This window comes from Scyliorhinus canicula, chromosome 13 (genome assembly GCF_902713615.1).
Source record: "Scyliorhinus canicula chromosome 13, sScyCan1.1, whole genome shotgun sequence".
Classification (NCBI taxonomy): domain Eukaryota; kingdom Metazoa; phylum Chordata; class Chondrichthyes; order Carcharhiniformes; family Scyliorhinidae; genus Scyliorhinus; species Scyliorhinus canicula.
Genome location: NC_052158.1, coordinates 124,229,714 through 124,242,669, shown reverse-complemented (window position 1 = coordinate 124,242,669; position 12,956 = coordinate 124,229,714). Strand labels below are relative to the sequence as shown.

The 12,956-nt window shown below is 48.1% G+C and overlaps 1 protein-coding gene across 1 annotated transcript in view; it reads right to left on the bottom strand.

Annotated features, from left to right (window-relative positions):
* ccdc39 (coiled-coil domain containing 39) overlaps positions 1–12,956 on the bottom strand; it is a 187,870-nt gene that overhangs the window by 46,835 nt on the left and 128,079 nt on the right. Inside the window, exon 13 of the mRNA XM_038816334.1 lies at positions 8,124–8,332. Within this exon, the coding sequence (XP_038672262.1) occupies positions 8,124–8,332 (209 nt within the window). The remainder of the gene's footprint in view (positions 1–8,123; positions 8,333–12,956) is intronic.

The window sequence follows — 12,956 nt, the reverse complement described above, 5'->3', positions numbered from 1 at the left end:
TTCCGGCGTGGCTGAGGACACCAGGCCCGGTCCTCCTGAGGAAGCACGTCAGGGGGCACAAAACTGACCCTCGTTGAAAAAGTGCGCCTCCTCCATTCCAACCCCCAGTATGCATTCGTGGAGTTCCCAGACGGTCGCCAGGACACAGTATCCGTTTGGGACCTGGCACCCGCTGGATCCTGCCCCCCCCTTACCCCCACTGAGGAACCCCTTACCCCGTTCCCTATGCTGCCGCCCCCTCGCGCCCCCGATCCTGCAAGCTCACCCCACCAGTTCCACACGCCAGAACCAGCCCGCCCCCAGCGCCCCCAGTCTACGGTCGAGCCAGAGGTGTATAAAGTTCGGATGAGACCTGCCCCGGAGTCTGCCATCATACCCCAGCTCTCAACACCCACCCAGCCACCGCAAGAGGCTGCAACCCCGGTGCTCCGCAGATCGAAAAGAACAATTCGTCCACCGGACAGACTAACTCTGTGAGCCACCACCCCCGCTGGACTCGATTTTTTTTCACAGGGGGTGAATGTGGTGAATGTGATTCACACCGGAGTCATGGCCTAGCTCCACCCACACATTGACATCACTGCAGCTATTTGCTAAACACCCATTTCTTAAAGGTACATCTGTGGCGAATGTGATTCACACCGGATTATAACCTGTATATACATGTGTCTATATTGTAAGTGCAGTTGCACTATCTGACTTCCAGGGGGAGTAGCTCTGGGAATGCTTGAGAGTTGTACGGGGCTCCTCCCTTGGCTCCGCCCAGGACTCCTCCCCCAGGAGCTGCTGTATAAAGATCAGTGCCACAGGGTCAGCTGGCCAGTTCATCGAAAGTTCAACGGCTAACAGGCTGGCTCTGTTGTAAGTATATTAAAACCGCTATTCTAATCCTACAAGCACGTGTCCGTAGAATTGTTGGTTCCAACAACATCCACTACAGCGAGTTGATAAACATTCATTTCTTAAAGGTACTCTCAAGATGATTTAATTTTTCACCTTTTCACATTCCTTTAAGAAATATTGACAGTGAATATATGTTTTTTTTCAACAAAACAAAACACACAAACAATTATAATAACAGTCCATTTTAGTTCTTCTTCCTCCAATACAAACCCCTCTTGATTTACAGTCACTTTGGACAAGAAGGTCCATGCACGATCCATCCATTTCTCTACGCCTCGGCATTTCTCTTTAAAGTCAGATACTTTAGTTCAATCTGATCACAGAGTCCCTTGTAATTCTCCAACACAGGAGCATTCGTTATCACAGCCTTTAGGCCTTCAAATGCCTGTGGACACTCCGTTGTCCACTGAAATGTGCGACGTTTCTTTCGCAGGTCCGTCAGTGGAGCAACCACACTGCTAAAATTTGGCACAAATTTCCGGTAGAATCCACTCATGCCAGGAAATTGCATTATTTCCCTTTGTGATGTGGGAATTAGAAACTCCCCAATAACTTTTGTTTTCACATCCCGTGTGCCCATTTGACCCTATCTGATTGCATGGCACAGGAAAGTGACTTGGGTTTTTCCAAATTCACTTTTGGCTAAGTTTACCACCAAACCCAGGGGCCTCACGGTAGCATGGTGGTTAGCATCAATGCTTCACAGCTCCAGGGTCCCAGGTTCGATTCCCGGCTGGGTCACTGTCTGTGTGGAGTCTGCACGTCCTCCCCGTGTGTGCGTGGGTTTCCTCCGGGTGCTCCGGTTTCCTCCCACAGTCCAAAGATGTGCGGGTTAGGTGGATTGGCCATGCTAAATTGCCCGTAGTGTAAGGTTAATGGGGGGATTGTTGGGTTACGGGTATACGGGTTACGTGGGTTTAAGTAGGGTGATCATTGCTCGGCACAACATCGAGGGCCGAAGGGCCTGTTCTGTGCTGTACTGTTCTATGTTCTAAACCCGCCTCCTGAAGTCGATCGAATAACTCCATCAGATGCTTTAATGTTCTTTCCATATCTGGCTGAAAATTACCAGATCGTCAATGTATACCGCACAATCGGGTAATCCTGAAACGACTTTGTTAGTTAACTGTTGAAATGTGGCTGGGGCGTTTTTCACGCCAAATGGCATAACTTTGAATTGGTACATACCATCTGGAGTCACAAAAGCTGAAATTTCCTTCGCCCTTTCAGATAAAGGTACCTGCCAGTAACCTTTAAGTAAATCCAATTTGGAAATAAAAGCTTATTGTCCCACCTTCTCAATGCAATCCTCCAAGCGTGGGATAGGATAAGAGTCTGTTCTTGTAACTGCTTTAATCTTTCTATAGTCCACACACGACCGTTATGTACCGTCTGGTTTTGGTACCATCACGATGGGTGAGCTCCATTGGCTGCAACCTGTCATAATATCCACTTATGTACATCATGAGATGCAGACGGGCAGCGATTGACACACAGGATAACCAATGAACACACACGACCCAGAACAACCAATCACCAGACAGGACACCACCACTAGAAAGCTCACAGGGCATTAAGGCTCTCCCTCTCCCACAGGACACGGCTAGGGATATAGTCGCAGTGCACAGGCCAATGAACATCATCACCATGTGATAGAGAGCTAGTCTGGTCAAGCCAGTAGGAGGTTATCAGTTAGGTTAATAGAGTGTCAACCCACAGCAGATTATGTACAGCAATCAACAGGTTCAATAAAACAGTGTTGGACCATCTCCTGTGTCGGAAGCCTGTTTCTCATTTTACTGCATCCAGTTGCAGTCGATGTTAGACCAGCACAGATGACACATCACAACCCACTTCAATGATGCCATTTTTAAGCATACTTTCAATCTCTTTGCTAACCTGTGCCAATGTTAAAGGGTTAAGTCTATATGGATGTTGTTTACTTGGAACAGCATTTCCCATATCTACATCATGTATAGCCATTTTAGTACTTCCCAACTTATCTCCACAAACTTGCTCATGTGATTTCAATAACTGTTTCAGGTCAGTCTGTTTTTCTTCTTGAAGGTAACAGGTAACTCAACAATTAATCCCAATTTTTAAGAACATCCTCGTTTTCCAATATAATTTGAGGTATGTCAAATTCAAAGTCATCTGGATTTGGTTCGTCACTTTGAGTTAGAATCATTAAAACCTCCTCCTTTTGCTCTCCTTCCCTTTCAAAGTACCTTTTAAACATATTCACATGACATATGGGGTGAGTTTTCCTTCTATCCGTGTTCTTACCACATAATTCACCTCGCTTAATTTCCTTTCAGTCTGATAAGGTCCACAAAACCTAGCTTTTAAAGGCACACCTACCACTGGTAACAACATTAAAACTTTATCTCTATGGCAAAACTATGAACTTTGGATTTCTTGTCCGCTGCCTGTTTCATTACATGTTGTGCAATTTTAAAATGTTGTCTAGCCAATTCACCTGCTCTATTTAATCGTTCCCTAAAATTTGGCACATAATCCAATAATGTAATTTCCGATTTCTCACCCACCAATTTTTCCTTAATCAATTTAAACGGTCCTCTTACCTCACGACCAAAAATTAGTTTAAAAGGACTGAATTTGGTTGACTCATTAGGTGCATCCCTAATTGCAAACAGTACAAATGGAATTCCTTTATCCCAATCCTCTGGATAATCTTGATAATAAGCCCTCAACATTGTCTTTAATGTCTGATGCCACCTTTCTAACGCTCCCTGCGATTCTGGATGGTATGCAGTTGATTTAAATTGTTTTATTCCTAAGCTATTCAGAACTTCTTTGAATAACCTTGAGGTAAAATTTGATCCTTGATCCGATTGTATTTCTGTGGGTAGTCCATATCTGGTAAAGAATTTAAGTAACTCCTCCAAAATCTTTTTAGCTGTAATATTACGTACTGGAATGGCCTCTGGAAACCTAGTAGACACATCCATTATAGTCAAAAGATACTGATTCCCACTTTTTGTTTGAGGAAGCGGTCCTACACAATCAATTAGGACCCTTGTAAAAGGTTCCTCAAATGCTGGAATGGCTATTAAGGGCACTGGTTTTATCACTTGACATATGTGAAATGATCGACAAAATTTAACTACATCTTTTTTGGATTTTAGCTTGAATTTTCCTTACTCCCAAATGACCTCCCACTGGTACCTCATGTGCTACTTGCAACACCTCCTTTCTATACCCTACCAGCAATACTATTTGATGAACATCTGCCCACTTTTCATCTGCCTGCATATGGAAAGGTCTCCATTTTCTCATCAAGACATCATTTTTACGGTAATAACACTCCGCTATACACTCAGATTCGTCTTCCGTGAATGCTTTCTGATACATCCGTTTTATTTCTATATCTTTCTGTTGTAACTCCGCCAGTTTTCCTGAAATAAAAAGATCCGCCTCATCCTCCACCTGTTCTTGTCCTTTTTTAACCATCTGATCAAAAATCGTTTCTGATAATTGCACTTCACTTTCATCTCCACTCTTTGATTTCTCCTCTTGTCTTAACCTGTGACTTTGCGACCTTGTTACAACACAGGCCAGAAAAATCCCAGGATATTCGCCCTTTAACACTTCAGTTGTCTGATTTTCCACTGGCTTATAAACCATAGTAGGCATCACTCCCACCGTGATCCAGCTATATCATTACCCAAGATAAACTGTATTCCTGGACAAGATAGTTTCTCTATTACTCCTACAATCACTTCACCACTCTCCACTTGACTTTCGAACCTTATCTTATATAATGGAACACCACTCCTCTCACCCTGAATTCCACATATTACCACCTTTCTGGCAATATTCTTCCAAAACTACATAGCTCCTCATCTCTTACCATTAAAGATTGACTAGCTCCCGTATCTCTTAAAATTGTGACTTCTTTACCTGTTCCTTCTGTACACGAGTAAACTTTACATACACAAGTAAATTATTTGAAGAGATCTGGCACCTTCTTATCAATCACCTCTTGATCAGGCTGTACAATGTTTTGCACCTCCTTTGCTTCACTTGGGCTTTCCTTTACCACTTTAACAAACCTCACTGTCTTATCCTGTTTTATCACATCAGCCTTCCGAGCGCTTTTCTTCAACCACCAACACGGTGACTTTACATGGCCTTGTTTATTACAGTGAAAATATTTGACATTTTTCATGTCTCTTCCACCCTTCTGGATTTCTTTTTTAATCTGACCTACACTTTCCTTATTATCTCCCATCAGATCTCCTTTACCTCTACCACTTGAGTATTTCTCTTTTCTCCAGTTTCTATCCCTCACAGGCTGAAACTGATGTCAGAAACCAAGCTTTGATTTATGAACTAATTCATAATCATCTGCCATTTCTGCTGCTAACCTCGCAGTTTTAACCCTCTGCTCTTCCACATGAGTTCTCACTACATCAGGAATTGAATTTTGAAACTCCTCCAAAAGTATAATTTCTCTGATAGCTTCATACATTTGGTCTATTTTCAAAGCCTTTATCCAACCATCAAAATTACTCTGTTTGATCCTTTCAAACTCCATGTATGTTTGTTTGACCAGGTTCTTTCCTTAAATTTCTAAACCTTTGTCTGTCGGCTTCAGGCACTAGTTCATATGCACCTAAGATGGGTTTTTTCACCTCCTCATGCATTCCAGATGCCTCCTCCGGTAGTGATGCAAACACTGAAATCAAAGGGACAAAGAAGTGGAATTTGAACAAGATACTGTTCACAGAAGCTAAAGCAAGGGGTAGAGAGAGGTTCCTAGTTAAAGAAGGTGCAGACCTAGTTAAGTTGACTTGTGAGAAGCCAGACATCCAAAGTAATCTTAAGGTTGGTGATATCTTCATATAGCCTGTAAAGTAGTGGTGTTCTGTTGTCATGGCTGGTTACCCATGAGATTGTGTGGAAGCTTGATGCACATGGCAATCCAAGGCAGAGGAACACTGAAAGGAGACACTGAAATGATGGAAGAGGATCCTTGATGAGTATATGAAAGAGAAAGCATTGTTTTGGAGAAGATTCAAAGGCATAATGTTTTCCAGGAATGGAGCTTGGAAACACTTGGATGGAAGTCAGATTCCAGTGAGACTAGTTGCCTCACATTGTGATAAGCATCTGGGGGAATTTGATGAGAAATCCACAGAAGTTGTATTGGGTGGAATCTGCCACTTGGTTTCAGAGTGTGGTGTGTCTGACCACAGTTGGCCCGTTAGTTTTCATAGAATTTGATACTTACTGAGAACATTCTAGTGTAAGATATATTTGTAACTTCTGTTTTCCATAAAAACCTGTGTACATCTGTGAATATATAGGTGGGGTGAAAGATTATTGTATTGTAGTCAATATTTTCACGTTTGATTATCGTTTTAATCTTTTGTTAAAAGTTAATTGGCAGTCCTATGACTCTGTCCACATCTCGAAACAAAAGATAAGTTACAGTCTTTTGAGCCAGGGTTCCATTCTTAAGTTCATAAGATGTAGGAGCAGAATTAGGCCCATCGAGTCTGTGCTGCCATTTTATCATGGCTGATATCTTCCTCATCTGTTACGTACACTGTTACGGACAAAGAGCTGGATTGCAAAATTAGCCTGAGCATCTCCTCCCTAGAACACATGATCTAGGAACAGGAGTGATCATGGCTGATCCTATCCTGGCCTCAATGTCCATTCTCCATAACCCTTCAACCCATTGCCAATTAAAAATCTGTTTAACTCCTCAAATTTACTCACTGTCCCTGTTGTATGTTGCAACGTAACATAAATCTTACAAATAAAACAACATTGCTATTGCTCGTCTTTGACAATTCGTGACATGCTGGTTTACTGACGTCATGCAAGTCTGTGGTACTTATCCCCCGACTATTCTTCCTCCCAGGTGTTAGAGCATGCATTGGAGCAGCATTTTTACCTCACACAGAACCTCAAAGAAGCGCCCCCTCATGACTTTGAATGGAATGATGATGAGAGACTTCACCATAACGCCTTCCATTGGGGTTCACACTAGTGTGATGTCTCTAATGTCGATGTATGTATGAGCATTGGAGTGCAATCGTTGAGCCCAAAACAACCAAAGGGTTAAGATCTTGGTGCCAATCAATGGCAAACTCTTATATTGCTGTGTTGACTTAATTGGCACAATTGAATCATCACAAAAGTGTCAGGAGGCTGATCAGATGACTGTGTTTCCCTTGTGACAGTGTAGCCATCTGGGATGGCCACTTCCAACTAGGTACAGGGAAACTCACAAAGCCTAGTGGGTAGAATGGACAAGCCAAGACTCAGGCAAGCTCCGAGCCTGAAATGTATATTTGCAAGCAAGAAGTCCAGATAATATCGAAACTCCGACCAATTAGCATTTTAATGGGGCTGATTAGTATTTGATGGCCCATCTTCGCCAAAGCAAAGGACTGGTACAGTCCCAGACATTTCAGCGCCACTCCCTGTTCAAGGGAAGCGTAAACAACGGGGTCAGTGACCGCTTGGGATACGCCCAGCCATCTAGATCCCCGGTCACTTATTGGTTACTGACGGAGTGATCAGGGATCACCCAATTAGTAGGGCACATTACCAGACGGATGAGCCTAGCTGAGCAGCAGTTACTCCTTCGGACTCGATAGATCCAAAATCGAACAGCGGCCACTGTTTCTCTGGCCTAAGCAGAGTGCCCGAAGTTAAGTACAGATTGTCTTAGTCGATAGGTGTAGTTAACTAGTAGTGTTTATGTTGCATGACTAATTGTGTGTAAATAAAGTACCCTTGACCCTGAACTAACTAACTGGTGTTTGGCTCTTTGATCGATAGCCCGTTAAAACTTGTGGTGGTATCATTTGATACCTTGCGACTCTAAGCATTAGGACATAAATAATATAGAAAGAAGGACAAATTCACTGATTGCCATAATTGAAACAGAGCCACAGAAAGGACAGAGTAAAAGAGTAAAGAAAGAAAGAAAGGCAACAGCAGACAAGGCACACCTCATTTGTGCGAGGACTTAAATGAATAATAATCTTTATTATTGTCACAAGTAGGCTTACATTGTTAGATGGCACCATCATTCCTGTCATCAACAAGGGCTGCAGATTAAATGATCTGTTCATTTGTAACAGCCTTCTACCATGATACTAATGCTTGACTCTCAAACATCTGTACAAGTGGGCTTACCCTTTCATGCACCTTATCCCCTTTGTCCTCACACTTACCTAATACCTTGCTGTTCCTGCTCAGTGTGCTTGATCTGCATTTGTACGACATCCATGTGAATTTTGATTTCTTCAGTTCTCTCTTTCATTGCTGCCTCAAGCTGCAATTTCCGCTTCTCCAAAGATAGAACATCATCTGCTTTTTCGTGGAGCATGTCCCTTAGACGCTTAACCTCTAACTTTAAAAGGTTATCTTCAATCATTAAATCCTAAAGAATGAGTAGAAAAGTCATATTGTCAACGGCATTTCATGGATATTTGATAATTTTAAACAATCTGAGCCAAATCTATCCACCAATGCCACTGCAAATAAACATATGGGGCGGGATCCTCCGTTGGTCGACGTTGAAATCGGGACACGTGATTGGGTGGAGAATAGCTCCAATGCCACAATCACGGCAGGCGCCGGTTTGACGCCAAATCGTGATTCTTCAGCAACCTGAATATGGCGTAAATGTGCCGCGAGGTGTTTAAAAGCCGTTTGCATATCATTAGTGGGCCCACCCGTGTTTCTCCGCCTCCGATGGGGCGAGTTCCTGACTGCGCGGGCCACGTCTGCTCTCAAAAATCATGATGCTGGCATGCTGGCTAGAGAGAGAGATGAGAAACAGAGGAGTGACCGCAGGCTGCCAGCCCGGACACTGGACTTTGGCTGGGGGGGGGGGGGGGGGGGGGGGGGGACGGGGGGGGGGGGGGGGGACAAGCTGGATGTCGGAGGCCAGGGTGACTCCCCTCCATCACCACGACACGCGACAGGGGCAGTGCCCAGGCACCAACCTCCATTAAGATGGCCATCTTACTGTGGACTCATTGACCACCCACCTCGGCCCCTGGTTCTACACAGTGGCTCCTGGATGATGGGTTACCCACTGCAGCCGTGGATGATGACATCTATCCGCTGGTCAGACACCGACGCAGAGACCTGCTATAATGACGCCCAGGAGTGTGATCGAGCGGTGCTTCGGCCTCCTAATGATGCGGTTCAGGTGCCTGGACTTTCCGGAGGGGCCCTCCAGTATGACGTTGGGAGGCTCACCCGTATCGTGGCGACCTGCTGCGTCCTCCATAACATCGCACAGCAGAGGGGCAATGTGCTGGAGGAGGAGGATGAGGAGGAAGGGCAGGCCTCGTCCGATGAGGTGGATGCGGGGGAGGGGGAGGATGGGCAGGACATGGGGCAAGCACAGGAGGCCGCATAACGTGCGCGCCAGAGCCAACGCGCGGGTGCTCTGGTCGCCTCCAGGTTGGTCCGACTTGGAGGGGGGGCACGGACACCACATCTCAACCCCACAGCCCCTCACTTCCCATCCCGCTTAATCCCCCGTTATACATACCTGCAGCACTACGAGGTGAGAGCCCTGTGCTGGCAGTAACAGGGGGATGGTCCATGGGATGGAGGGTGATGACATCCTGCTCTGCGATTGTGGTGAACCACTGTGCACCTGTAGTTGGGATGTACGGTAGGACCTGCACTACAGGTTCGCCGGTAGCCCCTGCCGGCTAGCTCCGCCCACAAGGAGCCGTATAAATATGCGTGACCTCCTCCTGATCAGCCATTTCGCCAGCTGCAGCAGGAGGCCATGCATCTGACTGTAATAAAGCCACAGTTGTACTAATTGATTCGTGCACTTGATCGTGCATCAATTTATTACAGTCAGATTTTTCTACGTTATGGACATCAGGATTAAACCAGATCGCCTGCAGCTGGATCCGCACTCGCCAGACGCCAGAAAGGACTTTAATCACTGGCTGGCTTGTTTTGAGGCCTACATCAGGGGTTGGTTTAGCTCACAAGGCTAAATCGCTGGCTTTTAAATCAGACCAAGCAGGCCAGCAGCACGGTTCGATTCCCGTACCAGCCTTCCCGGACAGACGCCGGAATGTGGCGACTAGGGGCTTTTCACAGTAACTTAATTGAAGCCTACTCGTGACAATAAGTAATTTTCATTTCATTTCATTTTCATCAATGCTGCGACCCCAACGCCGACGGAAGCTCAGAAGATCCAAGTTCTATACTCCAGGTTGAGATCCAGCGTGTTCCTGTTGATCCAAGAAGCCCCGAGTTACGTGGAAGCGATGGCACTCCTAAAAGAGAACTACGCTCAGAAGACAAACACACTCTTCGCAAGGCACGTACTCGCCACTCGTGTACAACTACCTGGTGAGTCGATTGAAGACTTCTGGCGGGGTCTTATCCCACTCGTACGGGACTGTGACTGTCAGGCCGTCACGGCCACTGAACATTCCAATCTCCTCATGCGTGACGCATTCGTAACGGGGATTGCGTCGGACCCCACCTTACAATGACTGCTGGTAGGGGCCACGCTCGACCTAACGGAGACGAAAACTTTAGCGCTCTCCATGACGGTCGCATCTCCAAATGTCCTGGCCTACCCCACTCGCAGCGCGGCCCACCCCTCCTGCCCCTCGCAAACGACCCACCCCCCCGGCTGGAGCTCCTCCTAATCAATACGCCTGCGCCGCCAGCCACGCCACGCATCCTAGGGGTCCCCGCTGCTACTTCTGCGGCCAGCAGAAGCATCCCCGCCAACGCTGCCCAGCCCGCACCGCCACTTGCAAATCCTGCGGTAAAAAGGGCCACGTCGCAGCTGTGTGCCAGGCCCGCGCAGTCGCTGCTGTCGCGCCCGCCATCGCCCCCTCCCCCCAGCCGAACGCACAATGGGCGCCGCCATCTTCTCCCGGGGCCACGAGCGACCAGTGGGCGCCGCCATCTTCTCCCCCCCGGTCCACGTGCGGCCCGTGAGCGCCGCCATTTTGCCCTGCCCCCACAACGTGCGCTCCATGGGTGCCACCATCTTGCCCCGCCCCCACAACGTGCGCTCCATGGACGCCACCATCTTGCCCCGCCCCCACGTGCGCTCCATGGACGCTGCCATCTTGTTCCCAACAGGTCCTCCAGGCGCCGCCATTTTGTCTCCCCCACGGGACTGGAATGCTGGACCCGGGTGGCCGACGCTCCCCATCGGAATCCTCAGACGACCACCTGCAGCTCGCCTCGATGATACTGGACCAGTCCCGTCCTCACAACCTGACCACCGCTTTGACAACAGTGAAAATCAACGGCCACGCGACCTCTTGCCTGCTGGACTCCAGGAGCACCGAAAGCTTCATTCACCCAGACACGGTAAGGCGCTGCTCCCTCGCGGTCCACCCCGGCAATAAACGGATCTCCCTGGCCTCCGGATCCCACTCTGTATCGATCCAAGAGTTCTGTGTAGTCAATCACACTGTCCAGGGCGTAGAATTCAGCGGTTTCCGCCTCTACGTCCTCCCCAACCTCTGCACTGCACTACTGCTGGGTCTGGATTTTCAGTGTAATCTCCAGAGCCTCACCCTCAAATTTGGCGGGCCCCTACCTCCACTCACCGTTTCCGGCCTCACGACCCTCAAGGTTGATCCCCCCTCCCTCTTTGCCAATCTAACTGCGGATTGCAAGCCCGTCGCCACCAGGAGCAGACAGTACCGCACCCAGGACAAGGCCTTCATCAGGTCCGAGGTCCAGCGGCTGTTTCGGGAGGGTATTATCAAGGGCAGCAATAGCCCCTGGAGAGCCCAAGTGGTAGTGGTTAAAACTGCGGAGAAACACAGAATGGTCGTGGACTACAGCCAGATCATCAATCGGTACATGCAGCTCGACATATACCCCCTCCCACGCATATCTGATATGGTCAATCAGATTGCACAGTACCGGGTCTTCTCAACAATTGTCCTGAAATCCGCCTACCACCAGCTCCCCATCCGTAAATCGGACCGTCCATGCACTGCCTTCCGAGGCGGACGGTCGGCTCTATCAATTTCTTAGGGTTCCCTTCGGCGTCATTAACGGGGTCTCGGTCTTCCAAAGGGAGATGGACCGAATGGTCGACCAGTACGGTCTGCGGGCCACGTTTCCGTACCTGTGCAACGTCACAATCTGCGGCCATGACCAGCAGGACCACGACGCCAACCTCTCTAAATTTCTCCACACCGCCACTCTCATCAATCTTACAATCTTACATACAACAAGGAGAAGTGTGTGTTCCGCACAACCCGTCTAGCCATCCTCGGCTATGTAGTCCAAAACTGACTCCTGGGGACGATCCCGACCGCATGCGCCCCTCATGGAGCTCCCCCTCCCCCACTGCCCCAAGGCCCTCAAACGCTGCCTTGGGTTCTTCTCCTACTACGCCCAGTGGGTCCGAAACTACACGGACAAGACCGCCCACTCATACAGTCCACCCAATTTCGCCTCACGGCAGAGGCACAACATGCATTCTCCCGTATTAGAGCAGACATAGCCACGGCCGGGATGCACGCAGTAGATGAAACTCTGCCCTTTCAAGTAGAAAGCGACGCTTCAGATGCCGCCCTCGTGGCCACTCTCAACCAGAGGCCCAGGCTATCGTTGAAGCTGTGCGGCATTGGAGGCATTACCAGGCCGGCAGGAGATTCACCCTCCTCACTGACCACAGTGAGCCTTCACGCAAGATCAAAAATGATAAAATCTTGCGGTGGAGAATCAAGCTCTCCACCTATAATTACAAGATTTTGTATCGCCCCGGCAAGCTCAACAAGCCCCCAGATGCCCTATCCCGAGGTACATGTGCCAGCGCACAAGTAAACCAACAGCCTTTGTCACCCGGGGGTCACTCGATTGTACCACCTCGTCAAAGCCCGCAATCTGCCCTACTCCGTCGAGGAAGTACGGACAGTCACCAGAGACTGCCAGGTCTGTGCGGAGTGCAAGCCGCACTTCTACCGGCCGGACCGCGCGCACCTGGTGAAAGCGTCCCGCCTCGTTGAACGCCTCAGCGTGGATTTCAAAGGACCACT